Source organism: Falco punctatus, assembly GCF_963210335.1.
Source record: "Falco punctatus genome assembly, chromosome: 6".
Lineage (NCBI taxonomy): Eukaryota > Metazoa > Chordata > Aves > Falconiformes > Falconidae > Falco > Falco punctatus.
Window position 1 is genome coordinate 36,016,647 of NC_137585.1, and position 18,376 is coordinate 36,035,022.

General features: G+C 37.4%; 1 protein-coding gene and 1 long non-coding RNA gene across 12 annotated transcripts in view; one reads left to right on the plus strand and one right to left on the minus strand.

Moving 5' to 3' along the window:
• LOC308066104 overlaps window positions 1-7,208 on the minus strand; it is a 28,010-nt gene extending 20,802 nt beyond the window's left edge. The window contains exon 1 of the long non-coding RNA XR_013929029.1: window positions 5,350-7,208. This is a non-coding gene — a long non-coding RNA (uncharacterized lncRNA). The remainder of the gene's footprint in view (window positions 1-5,349) is intronic.
• The window catches only part of TNRC6B (trinucleotide repeat containing adaptor 6B), a 146,072-nt gene that overhangs the window by 32,378 nt on the left and 95,318 nt on the right, over window positions 1-18,376 (plus strand). For 8 of the 11 annotated variants that reach the window (XM_080392999.1, XM_080392987.1, XM_080393000.1 and 5 more), the window contains one exon: window positions 14,476-14,543. The exons of 2 other annotated variants lie outside the window; for them this stretch is intronic. In XM_080392999.1, the coding sequence (XP_080249125.1) occupies window positions 14,476-14,543 (68 nt within the window). Of the gene's footprint in view, window positions 1-7,250; window positions 7,297-14,475; window positions 14,544-18,376 lie in introns of those variants that run through there. One more of the 11 variants, XM_080393001.1, reaches the window with a different exon arrangement.

Genomic DNA, 18,376 nt, shown 5'->3' on the forward strand with positions numbered 1-18,376 from the left:
CACTAACAGCCTTGGTACTCTGAAAATACCAACAAGGACTGAGCTTCTTGTTTGTGGCTGGTTTCTTTTCAGCTGTTTTTATCCATCTGTTAAGGATTACTGCACAGACAACACTTTATTTCTCAGTTGTTCCTTTGCTGTAAAATACTGCAGGAGGAAGCTAAAATTTTATGCCTGATTTGAAGTATTTTTAGATTTCTTTCAATATTGGCAGGACTTTTGAGCTTACGTTGCAAACTTCTTTCTCAAAATAAATCCAATTAAAATTTTTCATGTCAAATGTAAAATTTCCCCTTCCCCTCCTTGTTCCTTCATATTTCAAAGTAAAAACCTATGAATTTGCAGGGAGGGAGGGGCTTTGACCTAAGTAATTTATAGAGGGGTATTTATGAATCATGGTTTTGATTCAGTGTTGTAGAAGGGAATGAAAGAAAGATAGCTAGTTCTGCTCTTTTAATGCTTTGTATGATAAAAAAATCTAGGTACACGCAATTTTGATGAAAAGTGTGGCTGCGCAGGATTTTTAATAATGCTCAACTCCTAACAAGTTCAGGAAAAGGGAAGAGATTCTGTACTATATGGTGTTAGATAAATGCATTTTTATTCAACTTTTTTGTTAGTGTTTATAGAAGTAATTTTTGAACTGAATAGGTAGTCAAGAAATTAGGCTACTTTCCCATACTCTGGTGGCTTTTTCAAAACCACTGACACAAACACTGAGGCTTGTCATGTTGTTCAGTCCCATTGTCCAGTGCCATTTACTAAGCTGTCTTGAGGTTACCTGTTAATCCTTGTTTTATTTCCTTGCAAGTTGCTGCTCTGTTCTTATTTGTCAATATGAATCTCTCCCTTACCTTATTACCTGCCTGTTCTCATCCTGGTTAATTTCCCGCGCCGCCCCTCCTCTGTGTCTAATTGCGAATTAGTATTTGCCTTCTGTTTAAATCACTCTTCAGAACTCTCTTGGCACTGGCTATGATTTTTTTGTGGTGTTTTTTTTGGGTTTTTTGTTATCCTGAAGCATTCACACAGATGTGATGAAAAGGTTAAAAAGTATATCACACTTGAATGTCTAAGCTCTTGCTTTTGTTTCATATATGTTGAGAATAAAGAAACGTAAGCCTGCCTGAGTAGTGTTTAATCTGTGAAGTTACATGCTCTTATATTTATAAATAGAAGCTTAAAATTCAGAAGGAAGGTGTGAGGAGGGAGTGTTGCCAGTCAGGAGGTATCGTTCCTAAAATCACAAGTGTTCCTCTAACTGTGTTTATGGGTAAGTTATGCTCAGTTTTTGATAGTGAATGTTGCTTGATCCTGACAATAATGCAGAAGTTTGGCTGGTGCTTTCATTGTGTGTGATTTAGAATTAATACAGTAAAAAAAAAAAATCTTAGTTGGGTAGTTAAACTTAACACAGCATCCAAAAGCTTGACGCCTGTATCTCTGGGACTTATAATACTACTTAGGAATACAGAATGAGGTTTCTATTCAGACGGTACTAAATAATTTAAAACATTCAGGCTGAAGGCCTATACAGTAACAAAATGAAAAAAATGCCTTGTCACTGTAATTACAAAAAGCTGTTTTCCAGTCTAGTACTGGCCTGGTATGTGGTGCTTTCAGACGTGATGGTTTCTCTACAGTATGAGTCCCTGCTACTCGTGAAGATTTTGGCTTGTTAGGAAGAGGTGATCTTTCAACCTCGATGTACTTTCCTGTGAATATCTGACAAGTCAGAGTAGGTTTCAGGTTACTCATGTGGCTGTTGCCTCTCCATTGGGTCCAGGAATGGGGGGAGCGGATGTGTGTGTGTGTGTTTTTGGTTTGTTTTTTATTTGTTGGTGTGTGTTGGTTTGTTTTTTTTTTTTTTTATAACATGCCATGTTTTTGGAATGTATTAGTTTATTTGGTTTTGGTGTCTTCTGATGGGTTTCCAACACTTCTCTTCCCTGATATACAGGGTATGTTTCCATCATTTTTCTGGAACATGAGTTGTAGGAGCAGCTAGTTTTTCTAATGCTGACATACAGCTGTAAGTTCCTAGAGTCTTTGTATACACTATTTTGTAAACTCTCTTAGAAATAGAGATGTATTTTGCCTAACAAGACAACTTAAGATTCTCCTGGAAGGTAACAGCTTAAGAACTGGTCTGAGCACAAACACAATTTTTCACAGCAGAAACTGCTGTAATCTTTATTGTGCTCTGCTAGCTTCATTATTCTGGCCTGAAAAATGTTACAACTCCTTAGGAGAGTAATTTCAAAACCAAAATCTTTGCATGTCATGTATTACTTAAAAAAAAAAAAAAAAAAGGAAAATCCATTAACCTCTCAGTAAAGAATGAAATTACTTTAAATATTAAGTTAAAAGAAGTCCTCCCCTTTAATGACATGTTATTAAGGCTTGTAAAAATGTTATGGCATACTCCTCTTGTTTTAAATATAAATTAACATAGTTGGGGAGCAGAAATTTTGGGTTAGGTTTTCTCTTTATCACTGTGGCCAGCAAAAGAACCTCATAACACTTTCCTACAAAACGCTACACAGTTAGACCTTTCATTGGTGAGGAGGGGGGAGGGAATCTGCTTGTGATTTTATAACTTTGAATTTCAGAATTTGAAGGCATTGTAGTAAGGAGCTATAATTACAGTATGTGGTATAACCCCAGCTGGCAACTAAGCACCACACAGCTCACTTCCCCCCCACACCCCTGCAGTGAAATGAGGGGGCAAACTGGAAGGGTAAAAGTGAGAAAATGTGTGGATTGAGATAAAGAGAATGTTTTAATAATCTAAAAGTTAAATTTAATATTAAAAAAAAAAAAAAAAAACAGAAAACAAAAAACCAAACAAAACCAACTGAGAGGAAAATAAAACCTAAGAAAAAAACAAGCCATGTAAAACCAAAACAGTTGCTTACCACCAACCAAGCAATGCCCAGCCAGTCCCAGTGCACTGGCAGCTTCCCACCCCCCCCCTCAGTTTTGTTCCTAAGCATGATGTCATGTGGTATGGAATATCCCTTTGGTCAGTTGGGGTCAGCTGTCCTGGCTGTGACCCCTCCCAGCTTGTTGTCCACCCACAGCCTACTTGCTGGTGGGGCAGTCTGAGGAGCAGAAGAGGCCTTGACACTGTGTGAGCACTGCTCAGCTGTAACTAAAACATCAACGTGTTATCAACATTATTTTCAGCACAGATCCAAGACATAGCCCCATACTAGCTACTGTGTAGAAATTAAGCTCTATTCCAGCTAAAACCAGTACAGTATGTTATCAAGGTCTACTGGCTTTATAAAACAGTAGTTATAGACAAGATAAAATTGTTGAGGACTTTGCAAAAAAGAACATGGAATTAGACAGTGCTACTTAAATTATTGTAAAGAAATGCTGTTGATATCTTAGCAGCTTGGCAATTTTAAAAGAAATTCAGCATCAAGCACAAGATTTTGCTAGTTGGGTGTACTGTTTTCTACAGAGGCAAAATGGACTACTCACCTGAAACCTGCTTAACCATAGTGAAGACTGCTAAAATAAAGATACCAACCTGAAAGATGACTCTCTTGTTTTCTAATCTCAAAACACCCCGAAGTGCTTTTGAAGCACAAAAGAGAAAGTTAATACAATGTTGTGTTTTCTTTCCCTTGGAAAATACTATCATCTGCCAAATTGACTTTGAGATCTCTAAGAGCTGTCATCATACAGTCCTTTGATCCAACCTTTTTATATGTACAGTTCATGTGAAGGAAATGTAATGACATGGAATGTCATTGCAGGGAACAGGTATGTATCTGATTTCTAAAGGAAAAAATGCTTGAGTCTTAAATAAAATTCAGTTTAAACTCACCTTTTCCATTCTTTTAAAGATTCTTTCTTTTTCATGAATGTTTTCTTGTTAGTTTTTTTCTCTCAACCAATAGCATCTCTTCGTCAGTTGATTACAACAGTTTATAATACTTCGCAAAACAGACAAAAAAGCAAATAGCATTTGTTGAAAAAAGTAAAAACAGCAGTTCTGCATTTGAGAGCTGGTATAGTATAGTCCCACTATGATTTTGGAGACAGAGCGAGCCAGGGACACACTGCTTTGTGGCTTTGCTTACACAGTATCTCTTTTCATGCAGGTGTACTATTGGCACACAATTTGAGGGGTTTCTACCTTTTCAGAATATTGCCTTTTGATCTCTTATTCAGTATTGGCTTTACAAAGTTGTTGGAAGTGGTTGTGGTCCACGTCAATGTGGCAGAGTTCTATATAATCAGCCACTTTAAACAAAATCCTGTAGATGTGAAAGTATTGATAAATGTTTTCAATCTTGCTGTCTTCTGGCAGACTGAGGGGATAGGTATTCGAGGAGAAATTTGAGCCATGGACAGTAAAAGCTTACTTTATTCTTCCAAATTGTTTGCAGTTTGATTAGTTTGAGGGAGTCATTGAAAGGTGTAAAACTCATTGGTCTTGCTGACTTCATGCATTTGCATGACCCTACAAGGATAGCTGTTTTCAGTTTATGAACTAGATGGGTGTGAATTTGTTTCAGTTCCTCCAAAGTTTTTCTTCTTTCATTGGATGTGGAAGAAGTGGATATGAGGTTTGTAGAAAAGATCTTTTTTTTTAATTATAATTTATTCTTGACACTAAAAATGGTAGTGATGGTCTTCATCATTACAATAGGTAAGAGAGTGTGTGGACAACTAAGGACACTTGAACCCTGCAAAAAGGTATTGTGCAGTATCAGTTCCCCTGAGGGTAAAAGCAACACTAAAAGCATGTCAACATTTCCTGTCCCTTGTTTAAAGTTTGTTCACTGAGGCATTTGGGTAGTAGACAAGACAATGTATTATAAGAAGGGAGAATGTAATAGTTGTCTACAGATCAAGTAAGCTTTTGTGGATTTAGGTTGCTAAGAAATGTTATAGAAGTACTCTGAAATCATATTGGCGGGTTTCAACAGATACAGGGTTGCCATGTGTGATTCCTAGAGAAATAACTTACTCCTGTGGCGATTTAAGTTTTTTTGGTTTAGGACAAGTTGTAATAATATATGCAAGCAAGAAAAGCCCAGGTTCTGCCCCAGAGATGAGTGGGTGTTTTAATAGTTTGCTGGTCAGTCATATATCTAAACAATTTTAATAAACTTGAGATGTTTGGGAAAATTACACAAGCAAGCAGCACTGTCAGCGGCTCCCTTATGACTAAAATGAGTTTGAATTTACATTCTGATAACTGGAGAAACTGGAAAGTAGCTGTACAGTGTGTGTGTGAATAGCCTGTATTCCTTCTGCTGTTTTTTGATAGTGGTGAGAAGTGGATGCCTAAGACAGGCTTAATGGAGGATTAATATATACACTTACAACAGAATTGTTCTCAGCCTCCAGCTGTTTGTTGCTCAGGATCTTGCTGGGCCACTGGTAGTTTCTATGTGTTTAGAAGCCACACAATGTATTTCTGTGAACACAGAAAAGAAAGTTCTTTTTCTTCCTGTCTGGTCAGATCTCTTGAGGCATAATAATTTCAGAACCTCTTTGTGTGTGCCTTGTTTGTGACACTTTTCAGTCATTCCTAACGAACAGGAGAAAACAGTATTTGTGTCAGTGCAGGTGATTGACTGTATAGTGCAAAAGTGTGGGTTTTAGTAATTCTGATTATCATCTGCTTTCTTGAGCCATTAAAAGTTGTTTTCGCTGTTTGTGTCTGCTATCGTGTTTTGGCAATGCATCATCTAGCTTTCCAAATCTAAGTGGCAGAGCACAGTTAAGATGTTTTTTGTCTTCTCTGTCAGGGTGGTTATCAATGTGTATATCAAAATACCAGCCACTTACAGATGTCAGTTTAAACTGCTGTAACTTGTTCATGTGTGTCTGCACCATAAATAGTAAATTAACTGTAAAATGAGTTAGCTAAATAGAGTCATTGGGCTGCTTACAAGTGGCTGTTCAACATAGTGGAGGGGGGTGAGGGGGGTGAACGGTTAAAAGTACTTTCGGGTCAGATTTTTCCCCTAAATGGAAAGTGTAAAAGATTTCTTATGGAAGTGTGAAAGGTTTTTTCAGAGTTGCAGAAGTCAGCAACAATTCATAGCTTGTGAAATACTAATGATCTTTAGCTGAAGAATAATACAGAAAGATGGTAATTACTCGTGTCTTACTGAATTCAGATTTTTATGGGATCTATACTATGTATGTACAGAACACAGAAATGGATGTAGTGCGTAATCAATTGTGGTGCAGGAAAAGGAGAGCACTTTTGTTTACATTCAGAATGCTTTATGCGGTTTTGTGTCTGAGATGACTATTATTTAAAACTGCCTTGGCAGCTTCAGAGTTGAAGCTTTTAAATGTCATTTCTAGATATCCTGTCATACCATAACTTGACTGACTTAAACATCTTTGGTGGTCGAAGGTATTACTGGCAAAACAGTATCTTGCTGCAAACAGCTAAGTAGTTCAAGTAGCCTTCAGAGCAAGATTCAGATGGATTATTTTTTGTGTATACATATATATATCTACAAGCTTATATGAAGTAGTTTGCAGCTAAGTAATGCATTTTAAAATAACTTCTTAATTAAGTAAACTTTCCTATCTATACAGTATGAAATGTGGCTGGGGTTCTGGCCTTTTTAGCATTTCCAAATTGTGACTGTTGTTTTCATTATATTTGTAAAAATATTTGTTTTAAGCTTAGCAGGGAATTAATCTTAAGCTGCTGAGTATTTCACAGAATATTAGATAACATAAACATTTTTAAAATTACATTGAAAATGGGCCATAGGTTGTTTCTGCAAGTGCAGGTGATTAATTAGTGACAGTTGGAGACAGAAACAAAACTTCTAGTCTTTTAACCACTGCTGCAGGTTTGATGCTTATTTAGGTGAAACATAATTTACCTATTCAGTTACATAACTTCTCTATTCTTAATGATTAATTGAGCTGCCACTGATAATCTGTCCTATTGTTCTCTAAGGATGATGCACGTTTTTTATGATGGTGTATGCTAACATGTTGGCAGTTACAGTTAATGTAACATTTCATTGAGTCAGGAATTAAAGTACCATTTGGCAGCATATAACAAACATGGGTATTAGATTAGAGATTTTAAAAAGTAATTATACATGGTTTAAGTGTGTTAGTATTCAAAATGATTAGCAGGGAGTACTGAATGTGATATGTGACTCAGCACTAGAATTACATTAGTAAATTTTCACTTCTCTTTTTACTAACAGGAAAACCAGTTAGGACTGCATGATGATACTAACATTGAAATGCTCAATCTAGATGCTGATGAGAAACTTCAAGAAAATAGTGAGTCGGGTAGGAGATGGTTCACATCTTGTGCTGATATTTTTTGTACACCAGGGCTCTGCTTTGTCAAAGTTGAGTTGGGGGGGTGGGGGAAAGTAGAAATAGGTTCAAATGAAAATTTAGTAACATCAGTGCTGTACAATTACAACAAAATCCTGAAAGAGACCAAAAATTCAGGTAACTTTTCATGCATATCTTGGTTCTGAGACTTTCCTCTATGTGGTTCAGAAAAAGACTTTGGGCTTTCTCATTTTAGGAGTTGTTTTTTCTATTATTTTCTTTCTTTTAAGTTTAAATCACTGTTTCTAAGGTGGGGTTTTTTATGCTTTCATTTGTGTAGTGAAACTAAGTTTTAATCTAAAAAGTATAGTTTGGTACTAATTTTGCTAACCAATTTATGCTATTCGGTGTATTTTGAGATGCTAGCTTAACACGAATTTACCTAAAGAAAATTATTAAAGTATTTGCAGCTAAATTGCATTCAATTTTATCAAAAGAAGTTAAATTAAAAATTTAATTAATCTGTTGCTAATGAGTAAAATTTTCCCCAATGCAGTTTGTCCAAAGTGCTCATAATAAAGCCCAGCAGAGAAGTGATTCAGCTTTCCTTGCATTTGTGGTAATTACTACATTTCTGTTAGACCTCAAATTGCTTCTGAGATTTTTGCTTCTGAGATTTCTGACAAGTTCTTCTAACTGCTTGGCATTTATAGGGCTTCTGCCACTGTTAGCAGTAGTGACTACTGACTAATTGCTTGGATTTTAAGGATTAGATTGTGCAATTCTACTTAAAGCAAATATTAGTGAGACAAAAGAAATGCCAACAGCCTAGCATTGTTGCTGATGGTGATTGGGAAGGTGCGCTGGTGTTAAAGCAGTAATTGTGACAAACCACCAAATTTATCAGTCTTAAGCTGATAGGTTGTATTAAATTTAGCAGGTAACATAAAGCACTGGAAGTAAATTGCCACAACCTGCAGAAAGCAGCTTTTGACCTTGGTGGGTCCTCACCAGAGTCTGCCTGATAGTTTTCAGTTCATGTGTGCTTGAGATGCTCGTGAATGAAAAAAATCTTACAAGAGTCTTTATCTCCTGTTCACTCAGGTGGCTGGTTGCAGCCTTTTTTTATAAAACAGAAAAGAAAAAAATAAAAATCACAGCTATGAAAAGGAGCTATGGAATGAGTGGGAAAAGGTAATGATAGTCCCTCTCCGATGAAGCTGCATTAGTATGTTTCTGTAACTGGTGAAGACAAAAAGACAAAATATGGTTGTTTAAAATTAATACTTTTCATAGTAAGTTTTCTTACAGGCATCTAACTTTTTTCCTGAGAAAATTATTTGGTTTCTCATATGCTTAGTTCAGTTTTGATGGGCTAGGCTATCTAATGAAGGTGTTGAATCTTGTTGGGAAAATGTGCTTTCTGGCATCAGCATCCAGGAAAGATGAGGCGTTTGCCCTTGAAACTTTCTGACACTTCAAAGTGTGGCTGACTTTATCTAGGAACTCCACATTAGGTTTACTCATTAATCAAATCCATTAGGGTCTTACTGTATATATTTTTAGAAAGAGGGGTATAAAACTGTAGTAACAGTTGTTGCACTTCTGGAAAAAGAAATAGTTTATTATGTCTAGGTTCCTTCTGGTATATTTTGTTTTCTGAAAATTAAGTATTGAGTGTCTAATTGTGAATAGCTTTTTAACTTTAAAACAATTTGTCTTTTACTTTTTAGAACATTCAATGTATAAACTTTTGTCAAAATTTGGGTATTCACAAGTGCCTAGATTTTTAAGGAAAAAAAGCTGTGAAATAATAAAATACAGAGTTCAACAACTTGCGGTTCCTTTTTTTTTTTTTTTTGAAAAAAAGCAAGTTTTCTATTGACTTTCCCCCTGCTGTTTAAGGGTCTATTTCTGGTTCCTGCTTCCAGCTGCCAGAATCTTGAAGCTTTCTCAGTCGTTTGCCAGGAGAAACAGGTGTGGAGTGTGATTCCTTTGATTCCTGCTCTTGGAATCAATGGCTCCCTCTGCAGTCCTTTTAAGAGAAGCAAAAGTGTCTCAGATCCTCTGCCATTCCACCTTTCCTTCTTTCCTTGGAAGGAATACACTAGGTGCAAGAGTTTTGTCTTACCTCCATCTTCCACTCTTTCTACATATTCATGACAGCTGCATTTTCTACAGGTGTAGGGCAAGAGAGGCTAAAGATTTAGAATACGCCTGTTCAGAACACTTGCAGTTAACCAGATCTGCTGTGGTTGCTGTATGCTGTGTATGGCTGAAACTGAGTGAGCACTCTGGGCTCCAGCTTCCTTAAAAATAAGACTAAATGAGTGCCCAACATGATAACAGTGATGACAGAGTGAAGAGACACAGAGACTCTTGTGGGGAAGAAACGTGCATAAGAATTCTGTAAGAACCGTGGGTGAAGGAGCAAAGAAGAATTTTTTTCAGCTAACTGTGGCTTTTATGTGCTGCTCCTCTCCAGTTCATCCTCAGGTAGCCATTTAATCAAAAACTTTAACATGTTCTCGTCTTTCTGCAGTGGGATGTTACTATTGTCATTAGGAAAATAAGACCTAAATATTTTAATTTTTAAGTACTTTTTTGGCTCTCAAAAATAGATAGCTGGGCCTAAGAACTAGTTTTAGGAAAATGTAAACAATGTCCATGGAATTGTACTGGGGCAGTTTGCTCATTAATTAGTTTTATAACAAATCATGTTTGTCAGATATATCTCCTTGAATTAAGATGAACTGCCCAGTAAAGTGACTTTTAAATGTCAGGGAAAACTGGAAATGAATATTACTTTGTAACCTTTTTCTAGAATTTCTAGAACAGTAAATACACTGTGTGGTATTTTCTCACAAAAATTTTAAACCCTGCAAATTTCACAGTGAAAAATACAGATTACTAGTCATGAAATTGTTTAACATATGCAGGTGAGCAAAAGAAAATTAGAGGCAAGGTTCTGCAAAGAGGAATGCAAAAATTGCTGATCTGGATCAGGCCTGTGGAATGATCTTATGTATATAACTTTTCCCCTTTCACTTCGTAAAAACTATCTCATTGCCAGAAATGGAAAAGCTTCTGTTGCTGTTATTTTGTAATCCTCTAATACACAAAAAAAATCTTCATACATGTAGATACATAAAACATAAAATCCACAAGGACTTGTGAAATGTGGTGTTGCAACTGTCGGTTGTATAACAACTAATTTTTTGCATGACAGATAGTATATTTTCCAAATAATTGTATATCCTCTTTTTTTTTTTTTTGTGAGTGGGTTCAATTTTATTTATATTGTGGTAGCAAAGGGGTGATACTTGTTACAACGCTGTGAAACTGTGCTTTTTTTGTGTATGCCTCAGTCGTGTTGTCTTGCATTGAGGGAGATCTGCAGCCCAAATGTTGGATTTTATTCATGTAAAATCTTCCCTCAGCTTCAGACCTTTCTTTATTCTGAGCTTTCACATTTTAAGAGTGTTGTGGAGGGGTTTTGAGCCTTCGCTGCCTGTACTTGTAGACAGTATTCTAAAAGAAGACATACTATATTTCTGCTATAGTAGTTTCAGTATTTCTTCCTGTATTACTGTTTGGCATAGTTTAGCTTTTTCTTGGGGGTTGTTTTTATTTTTGTTTTTTTGATGTAACTTTCTAAGATATTTTTCTTCGACCTTTCCACACTGAAATGCAGATTTTTGCTGGGTTGAGAATTTGGTAGGGTTTTTTTCTCCTACTGAATCTATGTGTTCATGGGAAATTCAGGTTGGAAGGGACCTCATGAGGTCTCTAGTCTGGCTTCCTGCTGAAAGCAGAATCAGCTATGAGGTCAGATGAGGTTATGAGGTATTTTTGTCCAGTCTGGCCTTGAAAACATTGAAGTGTGGACACTACAAAATTTCTCCGAGCTATCTTTTTAAGTGTTTGACTGTCCTCATGGTGAAGACGAGTCATCTCCAGTCTGGACTTCCCTTGTTTCAACAGTATGCTCGTTGCGTCTTGTCCTGTCACAGTGCCCCAAATGAGGTGTGTTAGACCATATCTGGAATAATAAGCAGTAAGTAGATGTGGTAATTGGTTCCCTTGTCTGGAAAGGCTCTTATTAGTAAAGCCTGGGATGCTGTTGACTTTTCCTACCAGGGCAGGCTGGCTTATGATCAGCTTGCTATCTGCCAAGATCTTTTCCATGGAACTGCTCCCCAGTCAGTCTGCAGCCTGTATCATTGCCAGGGGCCTCCCGGGTGCAGGGCTTTGTGTTTGTCCTGTCTGAATTCATACAGTTCCTGTAGGGTCCATTCCTCCAGCCTGTCTAGGTCCATCTGAATGGCAGCCCCACCCTTGAACATGTTGCCTGAACCTTTTCACCCCAGTTAGGTATTATCTTAAAATTCTGACCAGAGTACACCTTACCAGTCTTTCAAGTTATTGGTAAAGTTGTTTAATGGACTTGTCCTAGGGTAGACCCCTGCAGCACCCGACTTGATATCAGCCTCCAGGCAGCATAAAACACAGTAACTGTTATCCTCTGAGCCTGACCAGCAAACTGTTTTCTAACAGTCTAGTTGTTCATCCATTCTAAAAATATTTTTTTTTCTAGTTCACTAATACTCAATTTCTTGGAGTGCTCATGTCCTCTTTTAGTGTCTTGATGCATTTTATTATTAGCTTTTTTATCAGTGAAAATGTACAGTTTCCATGTTCATGAGTACTTTCTCACTCCGTGACTAACTTTTAGTGAACTCGAGAAACTTTGTCATTGCCTTTCTGTAATTTACACAAAGCCCAGCTCTTTTTTTCAGTGCTGACATAATCATACCATATACTCTTCAGTTTTTACAACATATTTTAGTCATTTTAGATACTTCTGCCTACTGTCCGAGTAGAGCAAGTGACTAACCTTTCTTAAAGTAGATGGGGTTTTCTAGTTGCTTTAAAAGAGTTTGTGCCTGGACCTACAATCTTCTTGTTTACAGCTCAGGGGATTTGTTGTTCTTAATTATTTGCCCACTTCTCTTTGAAATGGTAATTTTGCTAGATACGCATGCTAGATGATAATGTGTCTGGAACAGCTATGTCGTATTCTTCATATAAAATTCATATTAAAGCAACAGTTCTATTGGCAGTATTTCAGTGTTTGCCTTGTCCTGGTGGTGGTCTACTAGATATTCCGTTCTCATTCAACTTTCTTGTTTATGATCTAATAAAATAATTTCCCATTCCTTTCTAAGATTCTGTTGCTTTTGAAATCATTGCCATTTTATACTTCAGTTTTTATGATCTCTTCTTTTCTACAGCTTCATTAAATTGATTTTCTATTTTATACGAGAATCTTGTTAGTTTAGCACTATATATGCTATATATAGTGCTTCTTTACTCCCAAAGGCTGTATTTCATCTTTCTTCCCAGTACTGGCCACAAACTGTTTCCTTGCTCACCCAACATATGAATTGTGCTTGTCTCATACCAGCAACAGGCTAAAATGCCTCCTGATTTCAGGTTGTGTAAGAATAACTCTTAAACACTTAACCTCCCTCATGAACCTTGCTGTTTTGCGATACAGCCACAATCTCTGGCTATTTTACCGGTTATCACACTTGTGTTTTAAAATCCTCACAAATTGGTGGACTGAATACCTCTCTCTTCAGCTAGACAGTTTTGAGTCCAGATGCTTAGAGTTTTTGAGATTCAGGTATGGACTGAGGTACAAATAGGTTTCAGTGTGTCTGATATGGTGGGAATACATGGATAAAGGTCTGCGTTATTTACAAAACTAATGCAAAATGTTCTTGCTTTCAAACATTGCTTTTAAATCAAAATGCTGTTTTGACTGTGGGTTGCATGGGTACATGTTTACAAATGTGAAATAAGATGTATTTGATTGATTATCTGTCTTGTAGAGGTTATTACCACCTTATAGTTCATCAGTTGCTTGGTTCATGTGTGGTTTTGCTTAGGGCTGTGTCTTTGCAGGCAAATAACATCGTTTCTGTTATCCTTGTTAGATGTCAGTATGCAGATAATGGGTTTTGTTGGTATTTCTGACCTGTCAACAGGATCAAGGTACAAATGAGTAAACTTGACTCTTTCAGGGGGAGGGTAGGGGCACAAGGGAAAGTGGCTGCTGGATTTTGGTTTGTTTTGGTTTGGGGTTTTTTCACTCCTTCAAAGACTGACTAAACCATGTTATCTTTACTGACTGGATAGTGCTGCTTTCCTCTTTACAGTTTAATGTAGTGGATCATGGATTTATGTGTGATTATGATTAAGTTGCTCTGTTGTATGACTTATTGAGTATTGCAGTGTGGCCTGTTTGCTGGCTTCACATGAAGTAGAGCATTGCTATAGCTGGATGTTTATATAAAATACAAAGTGCATGTGTTGAATTTTTGTATAAAGAGAAGAATATTTTGCTACCTGTGCAAGAAATTCTGGCCGAATTAAGTAATTAAATGAAGAGTGCATAATTAATTAATGATCAAGTATAACGTAATTCTTCTTTCTGGCCAAAGAAATTACTGAAAATGTATGCTAAAACTGTATTTTAAAAGCAAACAATTAAACAGAAAACTTCCTTAGTGCCCTTGGAATCTGTTAACATGTGAGCCAAAGGAAATGCCTACCTTATGTTGTCATTGGAACAGCATCCATTTGAGGTTCCCTTAGGCCTCTTTTTTTACCCCGCTAAGCTATGTGTGTGCAGTGAAAGTGTCTTTTTCATATAAAAGTTACTTTTCACAAAGTACTGTGCTTTCACAGCAGTTTCTGTCTGTGGTTGATAAGTTTCTTTGAAAATTCTGATTTTTTTTCTCCAGAGATGTTGATAGATTGAACTTTTTTGAATTCCTGCTTTATATGTAAGAAGTGGTAGAAGCCATACTTACTCAGAATGACAAGGGAAGTCCGTAACAGAGCAAAACTTAGAATCTAGATACCCTCACTGATAGTCTTCTGCTATAGCCATTAAATAATTCTTTTTTCCCTTGTAAGATTTTCTGAAAAATGTGCTGTAAAATGATACCATAGCAATGGGGCTGGAGATGTACATATGTTGCTAAGAAACTACATGATCTGTTCTGGACCAGCCACTGTGTCTTCAGTTTGTGCATATACAAAAGGGCCACTTTAGGTGATGTGCGTTTTGCTCCACCGATTTCTGACCTGCAATGCTTGCCTTTGCAGATGGAACATGAGGATTTTGTAATGGAGGGGCATGGCAAGACTCCACCTCCTGGTGAAGAAAACAAACAGTGAGTCACGCATTTATTTAAAAAGGGCCTTACCGTAGTAAATGGTGTGAAGCACTCTTGTTTAAATGTGCTGGGAACATTGGTTGTTCATTTGGTGCTCACCCTTTTGGTTCCTTAAATATCCATATATAATAGTGGATAGTGGCTGGGAAGAAAAAAAGGCAGGATGTTGATTTGCCTTAAATTTAAAAGCATACCAAAAATGCATTGCAATTTCAGAAGGTAAATCAGAAGTTGTTGTAAAAGATATAATCATTCTGGAAGCTTGGCACTCAGGTAGTGTGTTTGTACATGAAGTTTTTATACAGCTTTTCACTGAAATAATGTGAAATATCATAGAACCATGGCCTTCCTTTTGGTGTGCGTATGGTAGATTGGTCCTCTTTGAAATGTGATCCTTACTTCTTTGGAGCGCATTTTAATAAAGGAACAGAAATTATAAACAAAATGCTCTTTCAAGGATGAACAATTTAAGATGCTGGTACACAGTGCTTTAGGGAAAGAAGCTTGATCAAAGAAGCAAATGACCAATTTCCATTAGCAAAAGGCTTTTTCATATGATTTCAAACTGAAATCCAGTAATGGTTGGGTTTTTTCCCTGGGTTTTTGTTCATATGGGAAGAACAGAGCCTTGTCCTAGAAGTATTGCAGGTTGTCTTCCATGTTCTTTTCTTAGTTACTGCAATGGTAATTCAATTTTGATATCATAATAAAGTGGGGGGGGGTTCCTGACCTGCCTTTTGGAGCAAGCAAGAAGATGGTCTTTGGGAAATCCACAGCACAGAACTTTCATGTTTTGGGGTGTTTGTTGAGGTGTTGTCCCTGTCCCCCCCTGCCCCTGTCTAATTGGATGTCTCCTGATGAGAAGGAGGAAGTTCTCATTGATCAGCAGTACACTTTTAGCAGAAGGGCTGGAGTTTGACTTGGGGTGAAAGTCTTCCTTGCCATCTAGATAAGGTAGCAACTCTAAGTCTACTGCCTCTGCAACAATGAGAAAATGTTTCTGAGGCAGCCAGGATGAGTTCAGGGAAGTTCTAGTGCTGAACATGCACATTCTTTCCATCATGGAAGTAAGCCAAACTTCTAAGTAATTGCTGCTATTTCTTTCTATTCAGACTGCCCAACTTACTGTGGTACCAAGATACAAAGCTTGTTGAAGTAGAAAATTTCAGAAAATTCCAGAAGAAAAATCAGTGCAGAAATAAAAAGTAGGAGTTAGGTTTCTGCTCCTCTGAATTGTTTTTAGATACCTAGTACTTTAACAAAATACGTTATTGTAGTGAATAATACGAGGGATGTTGTATGGGATTTATCATAGCCTTGTGTTTGCTGTCTTATTTTAGGTGCAAGTGGAAACTAGAGTTGCTTTACAGTTGACCTGATTTCTAATTAGAGCTTTTCAAGTGCTTTACAACATCATCTCTTTCTTCTCCAGAACTGTCATTATTAGAAAGAGAATATGAGGTCAGTGATAGGCAGGATTTTTGTTTTTTTTTAATGAAGAAATTTGAATTCAGGTGACAGCTGGGATTTTGTCATACATGTCCTTCCCTAAGGAGTATCACTCCTAATAATGTTGTTAGTATTTTGATAAAAGTCTAAAGGTGCAATTTTAGTAGTGCAACTGAGAGATGAAGGTACTTGTTTTGTACAACTGTGGCATAATGCCAACAAAATTCTATTGTGGGTGTTGCTCTTAAATGTAAATCAGTCACTTGAATCCTTTTCTACCCACAATCTCAAATTTTCATCTGCCTAACAAAATTGTCTGTTACCTCTTGCTGTAAGTGACGTTGATCTGGCATCTGAGATAAACAAATGATAATCACAAAAAGGATCAGTAATTTGTGTTCTTAAGAGACTTCAAAAAGCTGCTTTGATTTCAGATCTTTTGCTTTAGATTTCAAAAGAAAAGAAAAAAATCTGAAATTGCCCCTTTGTATTATTACTTACTGGCATTAGAGATTAGTTGGGCATCCTGGAGTGGGTCTAGTGAAGGGCCATAGAGAGGGACTGGAGCATCTGACATAGGAGGAGAAGCTGAGAGAGCTGGGACTGTTTGGCCTTGACATGAGCAGACTTGGGGGGAGGATCTTATCCATATGTATAGATACCTGATGAGGGGACTAAGGAAGACTGAGCCAAACTCTTCACAGTGGTGTCTGGTGAAGAAGCAAGAGGCAATGGACATACACTGCAAAACGGGGAACTCCACTCAAATATAAGGAAAAAAATATTTTGGTTTTTTTTGAACTGCGAAATGTGGTCAGACCTCTGGAACAGGTTGCCCAGAAAGGGAACCTTCATCCTTTAAGATACTCAAACCCCAGATGGACCCAACTCGGAGCAGCCTGCTGTAGTTAACCATACTTTGAGCAAAGGGAGGTGGGATTGATGATCTTGGAGATCCCTTCCATCTGCAGTGATTCTGCGTACCTGTGTTTACTGTTGTCCTCCTAGGTGGTTTGAAATAAAATTGGAGCTTGTTAGTGAAAACTAGATCATAAGTTTAACCGTAGAGACAGACATTCACCACAGAAATAGCTGCACTAGCTGAAGATGCTTCCTTCCCTTTCCAGCTGTTACCACATTTCCTAGTTTACTGCCTCTACAGCTGTGCAGATGGGGTTTGTTTTGGTTTTTTTATTGGGAGGTGGCATGGTGCTGCTGCCATTGGCTTTTGTTGTTGTTGTGTGCTTCTGATTTGCTTTCCTGAAAAGTTTGCCATGATAATCTAATTGCCTTTCATAGGCAGCCTGATCTGGGTAACTCTGTACTGAGATTCTTGAGGAAATAAGTATTCAGAAGATACAGTTTCAGCAGCTGACCTGCAAGAAAGCTAACTTGCCCCAGAGTGCTGGAGCAGTCTGCAAGTGTTAACCTCCTAGACAAACCAAGAAATTTCTTAATATTTAACTGCAACCCAAGAGACTCACAGTTTGAGTGGGCAATGAAAGAACAGAAATAAAAAGTTACTTTTGAGAGATTTTCAATGGAAGCAGTAGTTCTTGCCTAGCTCCAGTTTCATGTGAAATTTCCTTTGCCGAAGTACAGCTTCATAATGGATTACAAGGAGCCAGCATCCATGGATGACTTCTGGCACTTTATTTCTGAAATGCAACGGAGTATTTCAACTCAGTTTGACTCCAGGATAAAAACTTGGCATTGCAGTAATACCTTCTAGTATTAAAAACACACACCCACACCCCCAAAAAAAACCAACCACAAAACAAAAAAACAAACCAAAACCAAAACCCTGCTTCAGTCTCGCAAAGCTTTCTTCTGTACTGAACAGTTCTTTTGGGCAGACTTACTGTACTAAAGTTGCAGTATTTTAAAATCCTTTGATTGAACTGTAGAATGATACCTGAGAACTGCTGTCTGCTGGTATCTGTCAGCTTTGTGGGGAGGAGTTCTCCTGTTAGACTGTATACGTGTCTCTAGAAATCTTCAACTGATCATTTACAACATGAATATAAGTGATTTCGATTGAAGCTAAGTATGAAGACAAGTTACCTATTCAAAATCCTTAGTATGAGTAAAATATGGAATGGGTATAATCATCTCAAGTCCTGCAAAAGATGTGCAGTTTATGCAAACTGTCATGGTTGTATAGCAGTGAGGGCTGCCACTTACTCTAAAACCTACACTTCAAAATAAATGAGTCTGCCTGGACTATTGCAGCTGTCTTGGAGCTTGCAGATAGTTGCAGCTCGCAGCTCCTATATTGGCCGTCTTGGACCATGCTTCTTACTCCAGCAGAGGACTAATGGACTCCTTGAGAAATTGTTACTTCCCAGTTTTTAAGTACTCTGACTAGTATGTTTGGTAGG